The following is a 25,594-nucleotide window of genomic DNA, read 5'->3' as shown; positions in this document are numbered from 1 at the left end:
CAACCATAAAGACTCAGAAGGCAAGTGAACGTTTGAATGACATTTATTCCATGTTAAATTAAAAGACAGAAATTCAAATCAGTCTCAAAATAAAAGAGATGCTTGAGTCTCATAAGATTTTGGCATATGCCCCGCCTTTCGTCCGGGTCTAGCTGTAGTCCGGCAGATCCTGCCTGATGTTGAAAGCAGGGGCGGAGCCTACCCCCAAAAGTGAAATAGATCAACTGGCTTGATTGCTAGGATATCGAAGAGATGTCAATCCTGAAACAAAAGAAAATGTTAAGAAGGAATCAGACTTCTTAAGCTACAACAGCTATTTATTGGAACCCTCCAAAAATAAAGCCACGATAGGCATAGGCATTAACTTTAATGTCTGATTCACACAAAAGGAATAGGATAACATCGACACATCGATCAATAGCCCCGATAGCCGATATGTAAAGCCACGATTGGCCACGATAGGCCACTTGATCGACAGCCTCGATAGGCAATGTGTAAAGCCACGATAGGCCACGTTGATTGATAGCCCCGATAGGCGATGTGTAAAGCCACGATAGGCCACGTCGATCGATAGCCCCGATAGGTGATGTGTAAAACCACGATAGGCGATATGTAAAGCCACGTCAATCGATAGCCCCGATAGGCGATATGTAAAGCCACGTCGATCGATAGCCCCCATAGGCGATACGTAAAGCCACGTTGATCGATAGCCCCGATAGGCGATACGTAAAGCCACGATAGGCCACTTGATCGACAGCCTCGATAGGCAATGTGTAAAGCCACGATTGGCCACGTCGATTGATAGCCTCGATAGGCGATATGTAAAGCTACGTCGATCGATAGCCCCGATAGGCGATACGTAAAGCCACGATAGGCCACTTGATCGACAGCCTCGATAGGCAATGTGTAAAGCCACGATAGGCCACGTCGATTGATAGCCGCGATAGGCGATGTGTAAAGCCACGTCGATCGATAGCCCCGTTAGGTGATGTGTAAAACCACGATAGGCGATAAGTAAAGCCACGTCGATCGATAGCCCCGATAGGCGATACGTAAAGCCACGATAGGCCTCCTGATCGACAGCCTCGATAGGCAATGTGTAAAGCCAAGATAGGCCACGTCGATTGATAGCCCCGATATGCGATGTGTAAAGCCACATCGATCGATAGCCCCGATAGGTGATGTTTAAAACCACGATAAGCAATATGTAAAGCCATGTCTATCGATAGCCCCGATAGGCGATGTGTAAAGCCACGATAGGCTACATCGATCGATAGCCCCGATAGGCGAGAAGGCCGTGGAGAACACTTACAGGGCAACGTTTTGCAATTTAGTGCGAAGACCGCAAAGGGCAAGATACGGGGCACACTGTACAAAGTGTTTCTGTGCCTTAGTAGATTTTAAAAAAATAAATTGAGTAAACTGTATTAAAAAAAATTTAATTCTGTTTTTTTTAATCAAAATATGAGTTAAAATAAAATACAAATTGGAATAAATTGATTAATTCTAAATGAGCACATTATTGAGTAAATTCAACTTAATTTTATTATCTATAATCGATTTAAATTTGTAAGAAAGAAATTAACTTATTAATTTTGTGTTAAAACTACATGAATTATTTGAGTAAACACAACTAACTAGGCAGTGGACTTGCAGTTCCCAGCATGCTTTGCATGGGACTGCATTTGGAGAGTGAAATTTGAATTGAAACTTTTTTTGTTTTGTTTTTAACTAAAAAGAAAGACTTGTTAGTGTTTAATGTTCATTTATCTTCGATATTTGGAAGAGTTTCTGTTTCTTCTTTGAGTTTTGTAGTTACCATTGTTCAGAAGACTGGTGCTTGTGCATAGACTGCATACTGAAGTATGTCACGCTTTACAGCTGCCCAAAACGAAACTGAGTGGGTGTGTTGTTTGAATAAACGTTTCTAGCCCTCATCTGACGGCATAAAAAACAACAACTAACCATAAATACGCTACCTGTACCAAGAAAAGAAGGTTTATCTAACTGAGTAATACTAGCACAATTAGTTAACTCAACTCAATTTTATTGCATTCATATAAAGTAATGTTAGTGTGTTCAATATACTTACAAAAAGGTTGAAAGTTGACTCAACCTAAAACTTCCCATGCAGTCACTTGCCTCACTTTTTATAAGTTAGATCTAGGTATTAATGATATGCTGTATGCAACAAAGACGGTTACGGGGCAACGACTTCCCATGTAGCGTGAAGACCGGAAAGGCAATGATGCGGGGCAACGATATGCTGAATCATAATAAAGGCTGCGGAGGATAGATGCGGGGCAACATATGCAATGTAATAAGTCGGTTGTGGTATCCATGACACAATGTAACCATATGCTGATTAGCGAGAAGGCCATGATACACATCAACAATTTGCAGTATAGCAGTATGACTGCGAATGCTGGATACAGGCAATGATATGCCACGCAGCAAGGAGGTCACGAGAGCCATGCAATGGGGCAACAATATACCCTATAGTGAGAAAGGCTGCGAATGCTATGTCGGAGGCTGTGATGGAAAGCGACAATATTTCTATAAAGCGCGCTATGCCACAGATAAGTTTAGCGAGAAATGAGACATGGTTGAGTAACCTACACCACCACCAGTATCTGCTGGATCGTACTTTGATCATTATGCAGCTTAAAGCTATAGAAACTGATGAAACGTTGCATTTCAAGTGTATTCACTTTTCAAAGTATTTATGTAGTAAAAGATGGGATTTTGGCTATGGCTTTAAATTTCAAGTGTATTGATGGCAGAAAAAAAATTACCTAGGAAAACAGAATCATAACATTAACATGAAATTGATAAAACAAAGAAATTAAGGTTATTGAATTTTAAGATTAATAATTATAGACTAGAAAGATTAGAAAATATGGAAGTAAATTCATCTAAACTGTATGAACTAAATGTGAACGAACAATACACAATTGAATGCTTAGTGTCTTGACTGGAGTGTTATTAAAATCCTGAAACTACTAGAAGGTGCGGGATCAGGTTATGTCAATAGACCACGATCAATGATAGCCGACACCATCAATTGCCCTTCTCACGCAGAGATTATGAATACTACACAGAAAATGCTTCCAGGATTTGTCCGGAATCATTAGACTTTTGGGTCATTTATTCTGCCGATTATTTTTCAGAGTCATGATTACTGCGAAAACCCGTAAAGACATGTGATACATGTAAAGTCCTGCACATGCTTGACTTTTAAGCGCTTCTAAAGTTTGCCAGTTATTCGTAACTCGTATTTTAAATGAGATCATGAGGAGCACGTGATGCGCTGCTCTGTCATGCAGGTGAATGATCTCAGCTTTAGCAGCACGTATAGTGAGCACGCATCGTTTCACACAGAGAACGTGCATCTTTCGGCAATTTTACTAGGTTCTCTTTACGGGAGCGATCCCAGAACATTTACGGGATGTGATTGTGTTGACACGGTAGCCTCAAACAATTTTAGAGAACATATTTTAGACCATCCTGCGAGTCAGACTTCACCTAAAGTCTTTGACAACATGCGATTGACTTGTTTATCCATTAAAGTTTAACTTAATTATGCTGAACATTTTCACATACCATTCTTACATAACCTGCAGTTGCAACACCAATATGCATAGCATGATTTGCCTCATAAGAACTTTTCAATAAACGAGTAATGCTTTGACTTCGTTGCACCTGAACTTGTAATGCATGTAGCGTGGACTTCGCACTAGGGTGGTTAAAATGCACCCTGGGTTTAAAATCAATGAGAGAGAGTTCCATTCCCTGTTACAAGGTAATTTCAGACCGCTAAGGTATCAGTGATGTGCAACAAAGTTTTAAGAGGTTTGCAGACGAAAAATCCGTTGAAGATTGAGAAAGTTATGATATTTTTATTATTAGAAATCAGAGGAAAGTTATATGGAGGATGTCTATGGAATGTGTGTGACCGAAATGCTGCTTATTTACATGTTTTTGCTTATAACTTTCTCATTTTATCAGATATGTTCATGAAATTTTAACAGAAGGTAGAACTTTGTTAGTACTTTCAAATTAAATTATAAACATTTGCCGTTTTAGTCAGAATGGGCATCGGACCCATGTTAACCATTATTTTTAGAATGATGCCTGCAGTAGTGGACGTTCTGACATGACGTTCACTGTAGTCTAAAACAAGAAACGTAATATGCAAATTTTCGCGATTTATTTAAATACAATCTCCTCCATACCATTACCATGTTTCAGCACCAAGATAAGATATATATTGTGGTCCATTTACGTTTTATTATTGTCCAGAGTTTAGTGGAAGCACATCGACCGGTTGAAAGTGACACTCAGTTTTAAACCGTTGCTGTGAACTAAAAACCTCCGAATTGAATACTCAAAATATCAAACGCTTCCGGTGTTCGGACTTGACGCATTTATTGTCGCATTTAGTGAAAACATACTACAACCTTGCGACGATGACTGAATATTGCATGAGACGCATTGTAAAAGTTCCGCGCGGGCGGAAGCAGATTTTATTCGATGCGCGTACCCGCGATGTCAGCATTGCTATATTAAATAGAAGAAATAAATTGTCACATTCCCAGTACTATCGTGTCGGCAATCTCACGGGCTGCGATATAATGATTAAAAAAAATAATTTAATGATGTAACTTACCTCACACCGAATTAAAATGACAGTACATTTAATGCCATAATTCTTATGAAATGCAATCAATTGATTTCAACTGTGTGACAGCGTTTCCGACGGTCGTCGGACGAAACATTGATAATTGTACATTTGACCGACATAACCAGACAACCACTCACAATTTGCGCAAGAAATGCAAGTTGAGCGTTACGACTGCGTGCTTATTCCTGTGTTAGTATGCCAATGTGGCCTATCGTCAGTATTGAGCAGGCTGCATAGTGATGTTAACAGTGACAACAATGACATTAACAACTAAAATAAGACATCCCGTATATTTTGGTCAAAGACTGCAATAACTGACAAATACAGTAGGTAACATTTAATATGTCCCTTAAATTGGTAGGAACAGGTAGGCACATATCGGGAAGGTTGGATAGACATATTCAGGAAAATTATGAAAAGCAGTGACCTTACCTTGTTTCTTAGGCAGACACATATGATTTTACACCATTTTGTCGTTTACGCATTTTTCACCATTTGTTTACAACAAACACGCACAGATAATTAAGACAGTTGCGTTCGGGTCTTTTTTAACGTTAACTTACTCACACGTTAATGCCGTGCTGTTGAAACGCGATCGCCTTTCAGGAGGAATAATGCCGTAAAAAAATATATCTTTGCTTTACAGAGCCTTCGTGTGGTGACTCTCGTTTAGATGAGAAGACAAAAGATATTTTAGTTAGGAAGACATCACCCTTCGGTGTTTACCATGAACCGTAACTCCTCAGGCAATCAATATGATCAGTGACACCTGTTGCGGCCGAACTTCATCAGTGACACCTGTGCAAGCGTCCAGTGAGTTGCTATATGGTCGATTACAGTTTACGCTTAACAGGACTGCATTGCATTTTAATCTGTTCATTGAAATGAAACGGCCTCATTCCTTGCGTTTTTGTGCCAAGTTTGCGAGCTTCCCTAAATAAGGGTCTTTGGCAAAGATGAGTTGCGTTCGAAGGGACTGGTCAAACACGCCTACCGTAACCTTGTGTTGCAGTCTGTGAGAACGAGCGGCAAATGAGACGAGTAGCATATCGTGGATGAGAGATCCTGGGAAAAGGTTAAATTGGCACGAAAACATTGCTGGCCGAGTAAACATACCGAATTCACAAATAAGCAGAGGAAGGGCGAGCGTTTTGACATCCGATTCTGCTTGGTACGAGTAACAATCGCTTTGAAAACGTTTGGTTTGCACTAAGCATCGAGCAAACGAACTTCAGCTACGACACCTACGGCAGCAGGAGAGAGTGTTAGTTCAGCGTTTAAATAGTCGGCATTGAGCTGTGATTGGTAAGCCGATTTTATGAATGAATGACGTGGTATTAGAGTCTTCCTGGTAGAACTTACGCTGACGCTTTCATTTTTGTAAACAAACTCTTTATATATTAGTTATATATATGCTCAGTGGTAGTTTTCTGTGCTGCCAGTTTTGAGCTCCCACATGTTGCCATTTTGCTAAACAAAAGCAAGCCTAGACATGTGATTTAAAGCTCAAATCTAATTTGATGGGGATCACAGTATGATGTAAAATAATACTACACACTGGTTGAAAAAAAATTACATGCTTTCTCGTGGTGCAAGCAAATGGATTATTTCTTTAATTCTTAAGGGACAGAGAGGTCATAAAACAATAAATGATCATTGTTGCTCTAAAAAATTGCAAACTTGAATAACATTGGACTTCAAGAAACCTTACTAACAAATATAGACTTGCAACCACATGTAAATGTAACATCTTTCTGCTTTATTAGAATACTGCATATGCAAGTTAATGTTTGCTTTGGCTATGTTGCAGAGTGGATGGTGTTGTTAAACAGGTTGCAGAGATCAGAAATGTGGATCGCAGATTAAGAGCACTAGAGACAGAGGTGAAGATAAGTACAAACACTTAATGGCCTGTGTTAATCTGTTAGTTCAAACTCATCTACTGTATACTTACCTATATGCAGATGGAGTTTTGTACATCTTCTCTTCAATGGATTATGGAAGCTCTATCTCAAAGCAGTGTTGTAAAGACCAGCAAAGTACACCCTTCCCGCAAAGGTACACCTGTTTGTTATGTTACAGTCTGTAATTACTGTAATTTTTTATGATTTTATGAGTACTTTGGCATTCTTGTAAACTTAAACTGCCTACAATGGCTTGAAAGGGTCTAATAGTTTGTCTACTGTTAATTTACTTGTCCTCAGGCCTGTAGGTGACTTTTTTTCTTCAATAGAACAATAAGTAAGATTTTTTGCTATACAGGGAGTGCAGAATTATTAGGCAAGTTGTATTTTTGAGGATTACTTTTGTTATTGTACAACTACAGTGCTCTTGGTCAATTCAAAATGTTAACAAACCCTCAAACCTGAACATTTAAGTAGTAAAAGTGAAATTTTGGCTTTCTTAAGAGAATATTTCTATGTACATCATTATTAGGCAACTATTAGTGTGCAGAATTATTAGGCAACTAAATGAAAAACAAAGATTTTACCATCTCACTTGTTTTTTTTTCAACTGTTAGGGTGAGAATGATGAACAAACTCTACATTTACAAAAAAAAAAATAATAAAACAATAAAAAAAAAATATATATGTGGACTCGGTGACCAGTGTGGCCGCCCTTCTTTTCGATGGCAGTCACGGGCCTTCCATTCACGGATTCAGTCGGTTTCTTGATCTGGTCTGAGCCAACGTTTTGTGCAGCCACGGCCACAGCCTCCCGGACACTGTTCAGAGAGGTGTGCTGTTTGCCTTCACTGTAAATGTCCTGTTTAAGAAGGGATCAAAAGGTCTCAATAGGGTTTAAGTCAGGTGAAGAAGGGGCCATGTCATTAGTTTTTCACCTTTAATGCCTTTACTGGCCAGCCACTCAGTTGAGTACTTTGATGCATGTGCTAAAGCGTTGTCTTGCATAAAAAAGTCTTATTGAAAGATGCAGATTTTTTCCTGTACCACTGCTTGAAGAAAGTGTCTTCTAAAAATTGGCAGTAGGTCTGAGAGTTGTTTTTTATTTCCATTTTCAACCCAAAAAGGTCCAACAAGCTCATGTTTAATAATACCTGTCTGTGCCTTCCTGCCTGTAATGTAGAAGACACTTTCTTCAAGCAGTGGTACAGGAAAAAGTCCGCATCTTCCAAGAAGACTGATTATTCTGCAAGACAACGCTCCATCACATACACCACAAGCACTCCACTGCATGGCCGGCCAGCAAAGGCCTCAGAGATGAAAAACCAGTGCCATGGCCCCCTTCTTCACCTGACTTAAACCCTATTGAGACCTTTTGATCCCTTCTTAAGCAGGACATTTACAGTGAAGGTAAACAGTACACCTCTCTGAACAGTGTCTGGGAGGCTGTGGTTGCGTATGCACAAAACGTTGGTTCAGACCAGATCAAGAAACTGACTGAATCCGTGAATGGAAGGCTTGTGACTGTTATCGAAAAGAAGGGTGGCTATATTGGTCACTGAGTCTATATATTTTTTTATTTTTTATTGTTTTATTATTTTTTTTGTAAATGTAGAGTTTGTTTATTGTTCTCACTTTAACAGTTGAAAAAAAACAAGTGAGATAGTAAAATCTTTGTTTTTCATTTAGTTGCCTAATAATTCTGCACACTAATAGTTGCCTAATAATGATGTACATAGAAATATTCTCTTAATAAAGCCAGAATTTCACTTTTACTACTTAAATGTTCAGGTTTGAGGGTTTGTTAACATTTTGAATTGACCAAGAGCACTGTAGTTGTACAATAACAAAAGTAATCCTCAAAAATACAACTTGCCTGGTAATTCTGCACTCCCTGTAATCAGTGTACTTGGTGATTTATAAATTGTAAATGCAAAGGCACAGGCAACATAAATATAATAATCCCTGTGGCTCCTGATGATTTATGAAGAAAAACAATCACTCTGTGATAAAATCTGAATGTTATTTACGTATTAGTAATACACAGCTAATTACATGTAAGCAATAAGGTACAAGAGGCTGTGCTGTATCGTGAATAATTAACGGCTGAAGGGCGCTGTTAGGCACGTCGCGAAGCGGAGTAATATGCATGAAAGCTCAAATAAAAACAACAAACCGATACGTGTGGTTGCTAAGGGTGTTGCTAAGGGCGCAGTGATATATAGAATCGTTGGGTGAAGCAGTCATAGCCGTGTTTTATCGTGAATAAAGCACACCTATTGACCAATCAGAATCAAGGATTGGAAATAACCGTTGTATAAATTCCAGTAATAAACAACCACAGTTCCCCTAAGACAAATATAGTGGGGGTATATATATGTGTCTCACACATTCACTATGACACACACACACATTTCAACAAGTTCGCACGCCACACCTTGTATTTCTCTCACTGAGAATTAAGGGATAACTTGTACCACTATAGATGGTTTCAGCAGTAACAACATAAACAAACGGCTTTCATGAAATAAACGTAACTTCCGGTAAACTTGCACAAAGAATCAAAAACAATAGAGTCCTTTTAAAGTAGTTTGTTTCTGATAACAAGCGGAATAAACAATAAGTAGATAACCTTAGTTTAAATCATATCTAAAGCATATTGAAAACTGCATTGTGCTAACATTATCTTGTACATTTATTGTACAATGTTAACTGCAGACCAGATGCAAAACCTTAATCCATGATTACTGTCTTCCATCTCCAAAACATTGTTATTTTCGATGAGGTATTTGATCCAGAGTTCAGTTTAGCCACTAGTCAGACCATTAAACAAACAGAGGCCGGAAGTTAAGTTACATCCAGACACGTAACCCTGACAACACTTGTGTACCCAATAAACTGTCTTAATACAATTAATGAATGAGACGCATACATACTGAGGGAAGCTATGATATCTGCAGAGGTGTGCTTGACTTCATGCAGCACCAAATCGGGCATCGTTTACTTCTTGTCAGTGCTTGTTTATCGGTCTGGCTAGTAAAATTGACCACTGGATCAAAGACCTTGTGAAAAATAAAATTGTTTTTGTTTTTAAGCGACGTGGGAAGATGAGGAGCATAGATCACCACTGTGCGGATTTTGCAGTCAGGCAAGAATTGCAGAATCTGTACAGGGTTCCCACGGGTCCTTGAAGGCCCTGGGAAGTTTTTGAAAATATACATACATAGATACAATGTCATTGAAAGTGCTTCAATCTATTTTATGCAAGAAGTTTTCTGACAAAAAATCCATATTATTCCATGTGTAGTGTAGGATATCATAAAATGTATAGCCTTTTAAGCACACGTGCTAAACTGTTGGCTTTAAATGTTTATATCTTCTGTATCCAAATGTTGGATTCATACCAAAATGCTTTTTTGCATAGTTGTGTTTGACACATGAAAACGTCTCTGGTTACGTATGTAACTGTTGTTCCCTGAGAAGGGAACGAGACGCTGCGTCTCCCTTGCCACACTTCTGCGTCCCTGTTAAGCCGTCTTTGGCAATATTTCAGATAGCGATATACTTCCTGGCTCCTACGTCACCCTGTCTTTGTTGTTACGCCTCACCATTGGTTGAATTTGATATACACATTCAGACGCACTTACCCCTGGAGGTGTCCCCAAAGTGTCACCCAGCGCGAGTTCCCTCGAAAGGGAACTGTAACAATGTATCTTAAAGGGTAGCACGATGTAACCTTGCTCTTACTTGAAATGTGTCCCCACATTTAGTCCTTGAATTTGAAGTTAATTAAGGTGTGGAAACTCTGTCTGTAGCTAACATGTATACATTAAGTTTACACAGTATGATTAGCTCAGTGTTATGGTTGATACACTGTAAAAAAAAATCCATACATCCAAACATTAACAGGTCTTTGTCTTTACAGAGTAAAACTAAAATAACAGCATCAAAAATTAATGTATACATGTTGATGATGATTTCTGGTTCCCAGAATGCTTTGCATGAGGCTGTATTTTATTCTGTAAAGATAAAGACTTGTTAATATTTAATATTTATTTAAGTTTGAACAAACTCTTGCCAGTAAATAACATACATTTAAATCTACTGTAAGTTACTGGCAACCAGCTGCAAGTAACACTGTAATTTTTTAATTTTTCCTCGGCTAAACAGGGTTAACAATAGATTAGGGTTTTTTTCTCCTAGGGGTTTTTTTACCCCGGGGAGGCAGCTTCCTCTTCTAGACGTTACATTAGTAATACGCTCGCTTATAATGTCGAGTCATAGCCGCAGCAAATTTGACTGCTTATGCTATCGTGTATTATGTTGTGCTATCTGTCGTTTTTCTGTGCTTTTACTGCTTCTATTAATGTAAAGCTGCTTTGAAACAATTAAGTATTGTGAAAAGCGCTATATAAATAAAATTGAATTGAATTAAATAATTTGTACGGAATTTTTATATATATATATATTATAAGGCAATTAATTTTTTTTGCTTTTTATGAAAAAATCTGCTCTAGAGTGGAGTGACTCAGTTATTATTGATTCTATGTAAAGGTCTCCCGGAAGTTACATTTGGGCCACAAAAGCCATTTGTTAATGGGGTGAAAGTTGGAGAAGCAAGCAATCCTATGAATGCCGTAGATAATTGTTTATTTTTTAAGCATTTTGATTTTACGTGTCCTGGACAAAATCACTTGTGTGTGTGATCAAAGACAGTAAGAGCTGATGTTGGGGAATATAGCCAAATTCATGCTATATTATTATTGATGCAGTCAAAAACTTCCCAACTGCTTTGCAACCAGAAAAGCTTCTTCTTCATTTGATTCTTACATTTGATTGGCTGCCTCATTCACAGTATTTTGACTTTGAGGAGCCCTGCTGCTTTGTAAAATGTTTGTAGCACCAAAATACAGTTCGGCTTTTAGACAGAGTCAGCTGTGTGTGCCTCATGCCAAATGCGTAAGAGTTGGCAGCCTTGAGTACATACAGTTGTGTTCAAAATTATTCAACCCCCCAATGCTGTTAAGGGTTTTAGGGAATTTAGTGTACATTTGTAATTGTATTCAGAATGAAATCCTACAATGACTTCTTAAAGAACCATATGCAACTAAAATGACATCAATTGGTTTTGTAATATAGTAGTAAATGTTTCTTTTCTGAATTCTTCATTGACACCTTCATTCTCACCTGTTAAAGTGAGAATAATGAACAAACTCTACATTTACAAAAAAAATAAAAATAAAACAATAAAAAAATATATATATATAGACTCAGTGACCAATATAGCCACCCTTCTTTTCGATAACAGTCACAAGCCTTCCATTCACGGATTCAGTCAGTTTCTTGATCTGGTCTGAACCAACATTTTGTGCAGCCACAACCACAGCCTCCCAGACACTGTTCAGAGAGGTGTACTGTTTACCTTCACTGTAAATGTCCTGTTTAAGAAGGGATCAAAAGGTCTCAATAGGGTTTAAGTCAGGTGAAGAAGGGGCCATGTCATTAGTTTTTCACCTTTAATGCCTTTACTGGCCAGCCACTCAGTTGAGTACTTTGATGCATGTGCTAAAGCGTTGTCTTGCATAAAAAAGTCTTATTGAAAGATGCAGATTTTTTCCTGTACCACTGCTTGAAGAAAGTGTCTTCTAAAAATTGGCAGTAGGTCTGAGAGTTGTTTTTTATTTCCATTTTCAACCCAAAAAGGTCCAACAAGCTCATGTTTAATAATACCTGTCTGTGCCTTCCTGCCTGTAATGTAGAAGACACTTTCTTCAAGCAGTGGTACAGGAAAAAGTTTGCATCTTTCAAGAAGACTGATTATTTTGCAAGACAACGCTCCATCACATACATCACCAGTACTCCACTGCATGACTGACCAGTAAAGGTCTTAGAGATGAAAAACTAATGCCATGGCCCCCTTCTTCACCTGACTTTAACCCTATTGAGACCTTTTGATCCCTTCTTAAGCAGGACATTTACAGTGAAGGTAAACAGTACACCTCTCTGAACAGTGTCTGGGAGGCTGTGGTTGCGTATGCACAAAATGTTGGTTCAGACCAGATCAAGAAACTGACTGAATCTGTGAATGGAAGGCTTGTGACTGTTATCGAAAAGAAGGGTGGCTATATTGGTCACTGAGTCTATATATTTTTTTATTTTTTATTGTTTTATTATTTTTTTTTTGTAAATGTAGAGTTTGTTTATTGTTCTCACTTTAACAGTTGAAAAAAAAACAAGTGAGATAGTAAAATCTTTGTTTTTCATTTAGTTGCTTAATAATTCTGCACACTAATAGTTGCCTAATAATGATGTACATAGAAATATTCTCTTAATAAAGCCAACATTTCACTTTTACTACTTAAATGTTCAGGTTTGAGGGTTTGTTAACATTTTGGGTTGACCAGGAGCACTGTAGTTGTACAATAACAAAAGTAATCCTCAAAAATACAACTTGCCTAATAATTCTGCACTCCCTGTAATCAGTGTACTTGGTGATTTATAAATTGTAAATGCAAAGGCACAGGCAACATAAATATAATAATCCCTGTGGCTCCTGATGATTTATGAAGAAAAACAATCACTCTGTGATAAAATCTGAATGTTATTTACGTATTAGTAATACACAGCTAATTACATGTAAGCAATAAGGTACAAGAGGCTGTGCTGTATCGTGAATAATTAACGGCTGAAGGGCGCTGTTAGGCACGTCGCGAAGCGGAGTAATATGCATGAAAGCTCAAATAAAAACAACAAACCGATACGTGTGGTTGCTAAGGGTGTTGCTAAGGGCGCAGTGATATATAGAATCGTTGGGTGAAGCAGTCATAGCCGTGTTTTATCGTGAATAAAGCACACCTATTGACCAATCAGAATCAAGGATTGGAAATAACCGTTGTATAAATTCCAGTAATAAACAACCACAGTTCCCCTAAGACAAATATAGTGGGGGTATATATATGTGTCTCACACATTCACTATGACACACACACACATTTCAACAAGTTCGCACGCCACACCTTGTATTTCTCTCACTGAGAATTAAGGGATAACTTGTACCACTATAGATGGTTTCAGCAGTAACAACATAAAAAATCGGCTCTCGTGAAACAAAAGTAACATCCGGTATACTTTCAAAAAGGATCAATAACAATAGAGTCCTTTTAAAGTAGTTTGTTTCTGATAACAAGCGGAATAAACAATAAGTAGATAACCTTAGTTTAAATCATATCTAAAGCATATTGAAAACTGCATTGTGCTAACATTATCTTGTACATTTATTGTACAATGTTAACTGCAGACCAGATGCAAAACCTTAATCCATGATTACTGTCTTCCATCTCCAAAACATTTGTTATTTTCGATGAGGTATTTGTTCCAGAGTTCAGTTTAGCCACTAGTCAGACCATTAAACAAACAGAGGCCGGAAGTTAAGTTACATCCAGACACGTAACCCTGACAACACTTGTGTACCCAATAAACTGTCTTAATACAATTAATGAATGAGACGCATACATACTGAGGGAAGCTATGAACTCTGCAGAGGTGTGCTTGACTTCATGCAGCACCAAATCGGGCATCGTTTACTTCTTGTCAGTGCTTGTTTATCGGTCTGGCTAGTAAAATTGACCACTGGATCAAAGACCTTGTGAAAAATAAAATTGTTTTTGTTTTTAAGCGACGTGGGAAGATGAGGAGCATAGATCACCACTGTGCGGATTTTGCAGTCAGGCAAGAATTGCAGAATCTGTACAGGGTTCCCACGGGTCCTTGAAGGCCCTGGGAAGTTTTTGAAAATATACATACATAGATACAATGTCATTGAAAGTGCTTCAATCTATTTTATGCAAGAGGTTTTCTGACAAAAAATCCATATTATTCCATGTGTAGTGTAGGATATCATAAAATGTATAGCCTTTTAAGCACACGTGCTAAACTGTTGGCTTTAAATGTTTATATCTTCTGTATCCAAATGTTGGATTCATACCAAAATGCTTTTTTGCATAGTTGTGTTTGACACATGAAAACGTCTCTGGTTACGTATGTAACTGTTGTTCCCTGAGAAGGGAACGAGACGCTGCGTCTCCCTTGCCACACTTCTGCGTCCCTGTTAAGCCGTCTTTGGCAATATTTCAGATAGCGATATACTTCCTGGCTCCTACGTCACCCTGTCTTTGTTGTTACGCCTCACCATTGGTTGAATTTGATATACACATTCAGACGCACTTACCCCTGGAGGTGTCCCCAAAGTGTCACCCAGCGCGAGTTCCCTCGAAAGGGAACTGTAACAATGTATCTTAAAGGGTAGCACGATGTAACCTTGCTCTTACTTGAAATGTGTCCCCACATTTAGTCCTTGAATTTGAAGTTAATTAAGGTGTGGAAACTCTGTCTGTAGCTAACATGTATACATTAAGTTTACACAGTATGATTAGCTCAGTGTTATGGTTGATACACTGTAAAAAAAAATCCATACATCCAAACATTAACAGGTCTTTGTCTTTACAGAGTAAAACTAAAATAACAGCATCAAAAATTAATGTATACATGTTGATGATGATTTCTGGTTCCCAGAATGCTTTGCATGAGGCTGTATTTTATTCTGTAAAGATAAAGACTTGTTAATATTTAATATTTATTTAAGTTTGAACAAACTCTTGCCAGTAAATAACATACATTTAAATCTACTGTAAGTTACTGGCAACCAGCTGCAAGTAACACTGTAATTTTTTAATTTTTCCTCGGCTAAACAGGGTTAACAATAGATTAGGGTTTTTTTCTCCTAGGGGTTTTTTTACCCCGGGGAGGCAGCTTCCTCTTCTAGACGTTACATTAGAAATACGCTCGCTTATAATGTCGAGTCATAGCCGCAGCAAATTTGACTGCTTATGCTATCGTATATTATGTTGTGCTATCTGTCGTTTTTCTGTGCTTTTACTGCTTCTATTAATGTAAAGCTGCTTTGAAACAATTAAGTATTGTGAAAAGCGCTATATAAATAAAATTGAATTGAATTAAATAATTTGTACGGAATTTTTATATATATATATATTATAAGGCAATTAATTTTTTTTGCTTTTTATGAAAAAATCTGCTCTAGAGTGGAGTGACTCAGTTATTATTGATTCTATGTAAAGGTCTCCCGGAAGTTACATTTGGGCCACAAAAGCCATTTGTTAATGGGGTGAAAGTTGGAGAAGCAAGCAATCCTATGAATGCCGTAGATAATTGTTTATTTTTTAAGCATTTTGATTTTACGTGTCCTGGACAAAATCACTTGTGTGTGTGATCAAAGACAGTAAGAGCTGATGTTGGGGAATATAGCCAAATTCATGCTATATTATTATTGATGCAGTCAAAAACTTCCCAACTGCTTTGCAACCAGAAAAGCTTCTTCTTCATTTGATTCTTACATTTGATTGGCTGCCTCATTCACAGTATTTTGACTTTGAGGAGCCCTGCTGCTTTGTAAAATGTTTGTAGCACCAAAATACAGTTCGGCTTTTAGACAGAGTCAGCTGTGTGTGCCTCATGCCAAATGCGTAAGAGTTGGCAGCCTTGAGTACATACAGTTGTGTTCAAAATTATTCAACCCCCCAATGCTGTTAAGGGTTTTAGGAAATTTAGTGTACATTTGTAATTGTATTCAGAATGAAATCCTACAATGACTTCTTAAAGAACCATATGCAACTAAAATGACATCAATTGGTTTTGTAATATAGTAGTAAATGTTTCTTTTCTGAATTCTTCATTGACACAATTATTCAACCCCTTAAAGAACTACCACTCTGAAAAACAGAGGTTCATTGAAGTGTTTTCAATCAGGTATTGAAAACACCTGTGGTTGTCAGGGAACAGCAATAAAGCCTAATAAGCACCAATTAGGCAGCTTTAAAATGACTGTGATACTCAACTCCTTCTAAACATTTACTGGTGTGGTTACAAACATGGTGAAGTCAAAAGAATAGTGCAGGAAGACAAGAGAAGAGGTGATTAATCTTCACAGGAAGGGCAATGGCTATAAGAAGATTGCAAAGATGTTAAACATACCAAGAGACACCATAGGAAGCATCATTCGCAAATTCAAGGCAAAGGGCACTGTTGAAACGCTTCCTGGTCGTGGCAGAAAAAAGATGCTAACTGCGACTGCTGTGCGCTATCTGAAGCGTAGAGTGGAAAAAAGTCCCCGTGTGACTGCTGAGGAACTGAGAAAAGATTTGTCAGATGTGGGTACTGAAGTTTCTGCTCAGACAATACGGCGCACCCTGCGTACTGAAGGCCTCCATGCCAGAACTCCCAGGCGCACCCCCTTGCTGTCTCCAAAGAATAAGAAGAGTCGACTGCAGTATGCCAAAAGTCATGTGGACAAACCACAGAAGTTTTGGGATAGTGTTCTGTGAAAAATTAGAACTGTTTGGGCCCATGAATCAACGCTATGTTTGGAGGAGGAAAAACAAGGCCTATGAAGAAAAGAACACCTTGTCTACTGTGAAGCATGGTGGGGGGTCAATCATGCTTTGGGGCTGTTTTGCTTCTGCAGGTACAGGGAAACTTCAGCGTGTGCAAGGTACCATGAATTCTCTTCAGTACCAGGAGATATTGGATGACAATGTGTTGCAGTCCGTCACAGACCTGAGGCTTGGGAGACGTTGGACCTTTCAACAGGACAATGATCCCAAGCATACCTCCAAATCCACTAGAGCATGGTTGCAGAAAAAAGGCTGGAACATTTTGACGTGGCCATCGCAGTCACCAGACTTAAATCCGATTGAGAACCTCTGGTGGGACTTAAAGAAAGCAGTTGCAGTGCGCAAGCCTAAGAATGTGACTGAACTGGAGGCTTTTGCCCATGATGAATGGGCGAAGATACCCGTAGATCGCCGCAAGACACTTGTGTCAAGCTATGCTTCACGTTTAAAAGCTGTTTTAACTGTAAAAGGATGTTAGACTAAGTACTAAGATTGAATGTCACTTGGGGGTTGAATAAAACTGATAATGATGTGAGCACAGAAAAGACATTTGTGGTTATTTCATTATAAATGTTATGTTATATTTGTCTGACCTACACATGCCTCTTTGATGTAATTGTAAGCAGGATGACTTAATGATCAAAATCAATGTCAAACCGGCCAAAACAATCAATTTCAGTTGGGGTTGAATAATTTTGAACACAACTGTAAGGATCAAATTAATACACCTTGGGTCTTATACAGTTTTATTAATTCGTGGCCAGTAGGCTATTAAAAAGTAGGGACATTAATGTGACGCTTAACGCATTAATACAGTGCTATTTAAAGATCAAGTTTACTATATACCTTATTAATGAGACATACTTCATATACAGTTTTATTAATTCCTGTGCAGAATAAAAAAACCTAAACACAACCTTAGTGACATTAACATGACGCTTAATGCATGCTAATGCATTAAATACAGTAAAAGATCAAAATCACTATATACCTTATTAAGTCATATACTTATTCTGTTTTATTTATTCCTGCCCAGAATAAAAAAAAACATATTGGGACATTAACGTGACGCAGTAATTAATTAAACTAAATAATTCAGTGGCTTAAATATCACTAAAATAAAATAACTTAATAAACTCTCTTTATGTCACTTGGGTGATTTTTTAGTTGGACAAACCAAAATAAATGACAAAATTAATTACTGCGTCAGGTTAATGTCCCAATATGTTTTTTAATTCTGTGCAGGAATAAATAAAACGGAATATGTATATGACTTATTATTAAAGTGATTTTGATCTTAATAGCACTGTATTTAATACATTAGCATGCATTAAGCATCATGTTAATGTCACTAAGGTTGTGTTAAGGTTTTTTATTCTGCACAGGAATTAATAAAACTGTATATGAAGTATGACTCATTAATAAGGTATATAGTAATCTTGATCTTTAAATAGCACTGTATTTATGAGTTAAGCGTCATGTTAATGTCCCAATGTTTTTTTTTATTATTCCGGGCAGGAATGAATAAAACGGTTTAAGACCCAAGATGAATTTGATCCTTACATAGCACTATATCAATGCGTTAGCTCACGTTATGTCCCAATGTTTTTTATGAAATTCTGGGAAGGAGTTATTAAAACTGTATATATACATGAGCCATAAGGTGTAAGAATTTTATACTTAATAGCAATGTATTAATGCATTGAGCTGCGATAAGCGTCACTATTCCGATGATTTTAATGAAATTTTTGGCAGGAATTTATAAAACTGCATTTAGTATGCGTCATTAATTATGTCTATAGCGAATTTGATCTTTTAATAGATGTGTTAGCATTGTGTTAATGTCCCGATGGTTTAAATGAAATTCTGGGCACTAATTCATCAAACGTGGCCACCAGAGGCGATTCTAGGGTTAGAGCTTTAGGGGTGCTGAGCACCCAATGAGCTCCGCTGCATTCACCCGCTCTTTTTGCCTACAGAAACCAATAATATGTCTATTGTAAAATAAGTATCATTTTAACATTGGTTCAACTTACTCCAAATTCCAGATTTTTTTTGGAGACTTTTCAGGCATGAAAACGGGTTAGGGGGGAAAAAGATGAGAAGAATATTACCCCTCTAGGGTCTGGGAGCACGCTCCCCTTAGAATTTTTTGTTAAATGACATATTTTAAAGCATCAATCTGATGAGTTTTGAGATGCATTTTTTGCCAACCTTTTGCTTTCTGATTAATGGCGAGCTAGCACTTTTTTTGCCATTAATGCCATATTAAAGTCTCAGGACAAAAGGTGGGCTACAGCAGCAGTGTGGTTATGGTTTATGTGAATATACAGTGTATCATTTTAAGCCTTTGTCAAAATGACAAATCTCCTAATTTATAACTTTTATGCCTTCAACATATGGTAGGTTTATTAATAGTTTGTTAATTTGCAGCTTTTCTTTTAACAGTCCTTTAATTGAACCATTACCTTTACTATATGTCTAAAACAAAACCCTTGCGACTCCTGCACTAAGGGTTAAATACGTTATCCCCTTCATATTAATCTACAATAGATTAATGTGACAAACTAAAAAAATGTATTGTCTAGTTTGATAGTCAGACAGTTAGTGATTTCACACATAACTTACCGGTACTCGTGGTATACAGTGATATGTAGTTTGTTTTCACTCTGTTCCAAACGCCATGTTTTCATGACGACTGACCAGAAAAGACACACGTGACGTCATGTTTACATGACTCCCGATTGTTAAAATGAGTCTCAAATTAACAATAAACCATACAATAAACTTTAACAACGGAGACACACGTATGCAACTACCACTGAGACGCACAAAACTGCATGCGTCTTGCGGAAGAACATTGTAACCGGCGCTACTTCTCTCCGTTTAAGTCTATGGACGAGTCACCCAGGTACTGTGCTACTCCGCAGCGCGCGGGTACCCGCCGGACTAAAATAATCCGAAAATAAACACTTATTATACGTGTACCATGGTGATTCAGTATAAGACAAAAACACGGCTTGAAAGTTTGATTTGTGATGTACTCGCTCATTATAAACATAACGTAAACATTTTGTAAGATTTGAACAAAAAAGTTGCATCACAACACTTTTTACTGATTCTCACTCTGCGTGTGTTTCGCGCTGAATGACGGTCGGGCTCAGCTATGCAGGTACAGAGAAGTAGAAGAAGAGGATAACACCATTTACTAAGCGGGGAGGTTTTCATTTTCTATCTTAACATATACATTTTAAACCACAAACTACGGAGTATGTTTTGGACATTATTTAACCTTGTCAAAGACGAACAAACATTTTAGAATAAATAAATTTCTTGCTCCAAGTTTTAGGGGTGCTGAGCTCATCACCCCTAAAAAGGGGCTAGCCTCGCCCATGGTGGCCACGATTTAACTAAATCGAGGGAACGAGTTAATAAAACGTGGGCACGATTTAGCTTAAACGAGGGAACAAATTACTAAAACGTGGGCACGATTTAGCTTAAACGAGGGAACGAATGACTAAAACGAGGGAACGAATTACTAAAACGTGGGAACAGATGATTGACTTCTAAACTGGTTCAAATATATAAAGCTGTACTTTATATATAAAGCTACTAACTTGTTCCGTGAAAATCTCCTGCTTTGTTGTGGCTGACTGTCTGCAGCATACACTCCCTGACAAAAGTCTTGTCGCTTGTGTACAAATTGACCTAAAGTGCTGCTAAAATATATTTAATATATATAATCAAGATTTGTTTTCAAGAAATGGCTCATTTTCCAACAGCTTTTGTAATAATTTTCAGTGCAAAACGAAACTGTCAAAAAGTATTTTAAAATTCACAGCTTGGTAAAGCCCATTGAGTCAATTTTTGCAAAGACATAAGTCTTATCACCTTGTCATATGAGGTTCATCTGTGACTAATAATGGTTCAATTAGGTCTCAGCCTGGTGTGTATAAAAAGACCCCTAGTACACTAGACCTTTACATCAACTGCAACTAGACCTCTGCAAACATGCCTAAGATTCACCCTGAGACTGAAGTTTTGATTATCAAGAGGCTAAAGACCAGATCCACTGCTGATGTGGCAGACACCTTCAATGTGTCTCAGCATCAAGTACAGAGGATAAAAAAAGATTTGAAGAGACTGGAGATGTTTTTGACAAGCCAAGGTCAGGCAGACCCCACAAGACAACTGCTCGAGAGGACCGTTTGTTGGCTTGAAAATCCAAGGTCAGCCCATTTTCCATTGCAGCAGAGCTCCACAAGACCTGGTCACCTGAAGTCCCTGTGTCAACCAGAACAGTTTGTCGGTGGAAAAGTAGAAGGTGGATTTTTCAGATGAATCTTCTGTTGAATTACACCACAGTCACCTCAAATATTGCAGGAGACGTACTGGAGCCCGCATGGATCAGAGATTCACCGGAAAAAAAACAGTGAAGTTTGGTGGCGGAAAAATCATGGTCTGTTACATCCAGTATGGGGGTGTGCGAGAGATCTGCAGGGTAGAACTTTTGTCTTGCCAAAATTTGACCTCTCTGTCTTGATTAAATGATAAAAACATTTGTAGTGAAACTAATTCATTTCAGTGCATTAAACATCATTTGGGAGGGTTTTAGCTTTTCATATGAGCTATTTCCAACACCAATTGATTAATTAAAAGTCAGGTTAATAGCAGGTGTTTCTACTAGTGCTGGGTTTCGATTCAAATTTCAAGAATCGATTTGATTTCGATTCTCAAGATCTTGAATCGGTTATCATTATTCGATTCAATTTGATCCGCTGCGTAAAGTTGAGTACACTTAAAAAACTCGAAGCAGCTGAACTCGACAGAACTGCCCCGCGCATGCCTGCGCCTCGTCCATTAATTGTATATAGCAGGACAATTTATCTCTTACCTCTCAGCGTGAGAAATACAAGGTGTGGCTTGTGAACTGACTTAAATGAGCCCAGGTCATGACGGAGTCACGGGGCTTGACTCAAAACATTCAGGGCTGAAGCCCCGGCAAAATCGGCTGGCGACGCCCCTGCGCTTGATTAACATTACTGCTCGCCATGTTCGTTATTTTAATGTCCTTCCACGCAGGCCTGAATTCAATGACGCGGCAAGTTTTTGTTATTAATTATTAAATCGATCCTCTGAGTTATGGATCGCTTTTTAGAAATTAATATGAAAATCGATTCAGAATCGGTGAATCGATTTTTTCAACACAGCCCTAGTTTCTACAAAATAGATAAGCCACAAGGCTTTTGTCAGGGAGTGTTAATATGTATAAAGGCTAGATGTCTCGCCCGCGCTGCTGGCCAATTGAGTGGAACGTCCACATTTGGCAGCCATCTTACCACAGGGTGCTCACTCACTCGTAGCATTGTGTTTTAATGATGCATGTACTTTTAAATGACCATACATTTTCTACCGATTTCAAACGGTTTTGTTTGTTATAAATGTCAAAGATGTACATATGACACTGCATACTTAAACTAAAAAAAAAAATTAATGAAACATGTTAAAGCATCCAGAATTATAGCCATAGTAATAAAGTTTGTAAGAAACCAAACCATTTAAAAATCAGTGAAAGATTTAGCAAGTTATGGTCATTTAAAATCATCATCAATAAACTCAATGCTACGAGTGAGCGAGCGCCCTGTGGTAAGATGGCCACCAGGTGATGATGTTAGAGACTCCGCTGTAACACATCTAGCCTTTATAGACAAGTTTTTGAGCCGTTTCCGCTCTACGTCTTAAACTCCTCCCATCGATGCAACCCACTTCCGTTCTGGCGGGCTGGGTTTGTTTTGCTAGCTAGCTCTGTTGTGCTGACAAAGCACTGATATCGCAGTGACAAAGAGGATATAACAATTACAAGATAAGGAAAAGTGGTTCGGGAACGACGTGTGCGGTAGTTGGTTGCAAACACTCAAGAAAGCACCTGAACGAGTGGTTAGACAGTGAGTGCTACGACCACAAACCAGCTACGAAAAGCCAATGTCCATGCTCTCAATTGTTTAAATTTTTTCGCAAGCCTGATACCGACTCGGACCTAGAGAGATATGGTAAAAACAGTTTATTATTTATTTGCAGAGGCGGACACTACTTGAGTACTTTAAGTAAATTTTCCAAGCATCTATGCTTTATCAGAGTGTTTGTCTTGGGAAAAAATGTACCTTACTAATAAATGTTCACTACATTCTAAAGCATATAATCATACTGTGTATTCCTTTTATATTGCATATTAAAATTGATTTAATACCTAATTACATAGAAAAATGTGTACTTTTACTTTCTTAAGTAAAAGATGCATTGGAATGTATGTTTTCCAAAGAAAAACACTGATAAAATACAAATATATGAAAATTTATTTTTTGTAGAAAGTAAAAATACTCAAGTAAAGTTAGTGTCCGCCTCTGTTTATTTGCTTATGTAATATCTTGGGAATTGGAATATGTTCTATATGTGTGTGTGTTAATTTTATATATGAAGAGCTCTTTTCCAAAACGCAATAAACACCATTTAAAAAATGACTTTGTCGTGTGATTTTGCTGCTCCATCAATGTTTCATGACAAATCACTATATTTAAAATGTACTGCAACAAGCAGTTTCTTTCCAAACCGCAATAAGCGCGATAAGTTAAACAAATCTTATTCTCTCCCTTTCAATTTTTTCGGCGCTGATGCAGTGTTGACACGTTCATATAAACAGCACCTAAAAGCTGTCTCAAAGAACCAGCAAAAGTAATGAATATGTAAAATATTTCGATGAGACATTTTTATTGTTTATTAATAAACAAGTGTTCGGTTCATGATGATATAAGATCCAGTTCATGCCTCTGAGGATTTCAGATTGTCCATTGCTTTTCCATCTATTGCCATGGATTGCACGAAGTAAGTTAGGAGCAAATCTTGCTGTATATTATGCTGGGCCACGTCGTCATGTTATCCTGCAAGTTCAGAAACTGAATTCGGGTGGGGGAGAGTAACGCAATCTCCAGTCAAAGTAGTAGAACCGTGTTCCCAAATCGCTGTGTTTACACCGGCAGATGCTGCGCAAACCACTTCTGGCGGAAATGAAATGCATATGTGTAGAGTAATGGCGCCTCCCGCGATTTGGCGCGTAAACTTGTCTAATATCTATGGTCTGCAGCACTCCGGGGCTGCGTTCAGCCCCGACAAAATGTTGCACAACGTTTATTAAACAGAAACGGTGATGCGTTGAACGCCCTGTTGTGATGACGTAAGAGTTGCAACTACGGTAGCTGAGAGGCCATTCTTTGTGTTCTTTTTTTAAATGTTTCTGAAGCCTGATGAAATCGTTATGAATGTGTGTTTAAGATACACTCAATGTTACAGTCACTGACCTTGCCGTCCAGAATGAAAGACAACATTCCAACTTGAACCCATTGAGCGAGCTGTCTCTTTACTACCGCGTGGTTTTATACATCTTGCCGCTGTTGGGCCGACATTTCTGACACACCCACTAAATAAGAGAAAACGCTTCTAAAACCTGTTGCATTCCGTTGCACACCGTTTCCAGGAAACATGTCGTTCAACCCGGAAACCGTAGCAAAACGTTGTGCACCGGTGTGAGATTGAACGTGCCCCAGCTCTTGAGACTCCGCCCACCTGAGCACCAGCTCATTTGGATTTAAAGAGATACACACAAAACTGTGTATCTTTGCTTACACCCATAAAGTGCCTATTTTGAAATGCTACAATAAATGTTCTGTATGATGTTTTGAGCTAAAACTTTACATATGGACACTAAAGATTTATTTTACATCTTAAGTCTTGTGGAATGTCCCCTTTAAGCTTTCATGCTTAAAAAACAAACACTTTAGATCAGTGGTGACCAACCCTGTTCCTGGGGATCTACTGTCCTGCCGAGTTAAGCTCCAACCCTAATCAAACACACCTGAACCTGGCAATCAAGCATTTCAGGGAGACCTAAAAACTCCAGGAACAGGGTTGGTCACCCCTGCTTTAGATGATGCACAGGAGAATTATTATTTAGGAGAAAGAACCGCAGGTGCTTAGGAGGCTATAGCTCTCGCCCTGGAACGTCGGTCAGAACGCATGACAGGAGGCAGTTATCAATTTGACTAATTTACTGAAATTCTTCAACAGCACAGACATACATTAGACTTCCAATTCTACAGTGTAATAGCAGCTCAGCTTAGTATTTTGTACAGGTAGGTTCTCATACAGTAGTTTGGAGGCGTGTATGTGTGGCTGCAATAAACAAAACAACAGTTTACATATACTATAAAAAACAAACAAGATTAAAGGTTAAATAAAGCACTGTTCCTTATAAAGGCATGTAAACTTAGTATAATGTCTGTCTCAATACAAATAAACAAAGTATAATTCGTGAATACAATGCTCTTGAGTATAAAGTGTACAAAACAAATAACCATTAACGTTATGTCACAGGATTATGCATGACATTATACACATTTCCTATAAATGAATTTCCTAATGAAATACTTATTTGTTCCTAAATATACAAATATGTCATCAAGATTAAACATGAAGGGAAAAATAATAAA

The 25,594-nt window shown here is 38.0% G+C and overlaps 1 protein-coding gene and 1 long non-coding RNA gene across 3 annotated transcripts in view; one reads left to right on the top strand and one right to left on the bottom strand.

The window, feature by feature from the left end:
• The window catches only part of LOC129421552 (transient receptor potential cation channel subfamily M member 4), a 188,401-nt gene that overhangs the window by 144,685 nt on the left and 18,122 nt on the right, over nt 1-25,594 (top strand). For both annotated transcript variants that reach the window (XR_012369175.1, XM_073866543.1), the window contains exons 25-26: nt 6,495-6,567; nt 6,649-6,742. Coding sequence is in view for 1 of the 2 variants with exons in the window: in XM_073866543.1 (XP_073722644.1) it covers nt 6,495-6,567; nt 6,649-6,742 (167 nt within the window). In the remaining variant the exon portion in view is untranslated. The remainder of the gene's footprint in view (nt 1-6,494; nt 6,568-6,648; nt 6,743-25,594) is intronic.
• On the bottom strand, nt 28-25,209 carry LOC129421553 (uncharacterized). The gene is made up of 2 exons (XR_008637132.2): nt 24,407-25,209; nt 28-261 (listed from the first exon to the last, which is right to left on the bottom strand). It is a non-coding gene; the product is annotated as an uncharacterized lncRNA (long non-coding RNA).

This window comes from Misgurnus anguillicaudatus, chromosome 4 (genome assembly GCF_027580225.2).
Source record: "Misgurnus anguillicaudatus chromosome 4, ASM2758022v2, whole genome shotgun sequence".
In the NCBI taxonomy this organism is placed as follows: Eukaryota; Metazoa; Chordata; class Actinopteri; order Cypriniformes; family Cobitidae; genus Misgurnus; species Misgurnus anguillicaudatus.
The sequence above is the reverse complement of the archived record's forward strand: the minus strand, read 5'-3'. Positions and strand labels throughout refer to the sequence as shown.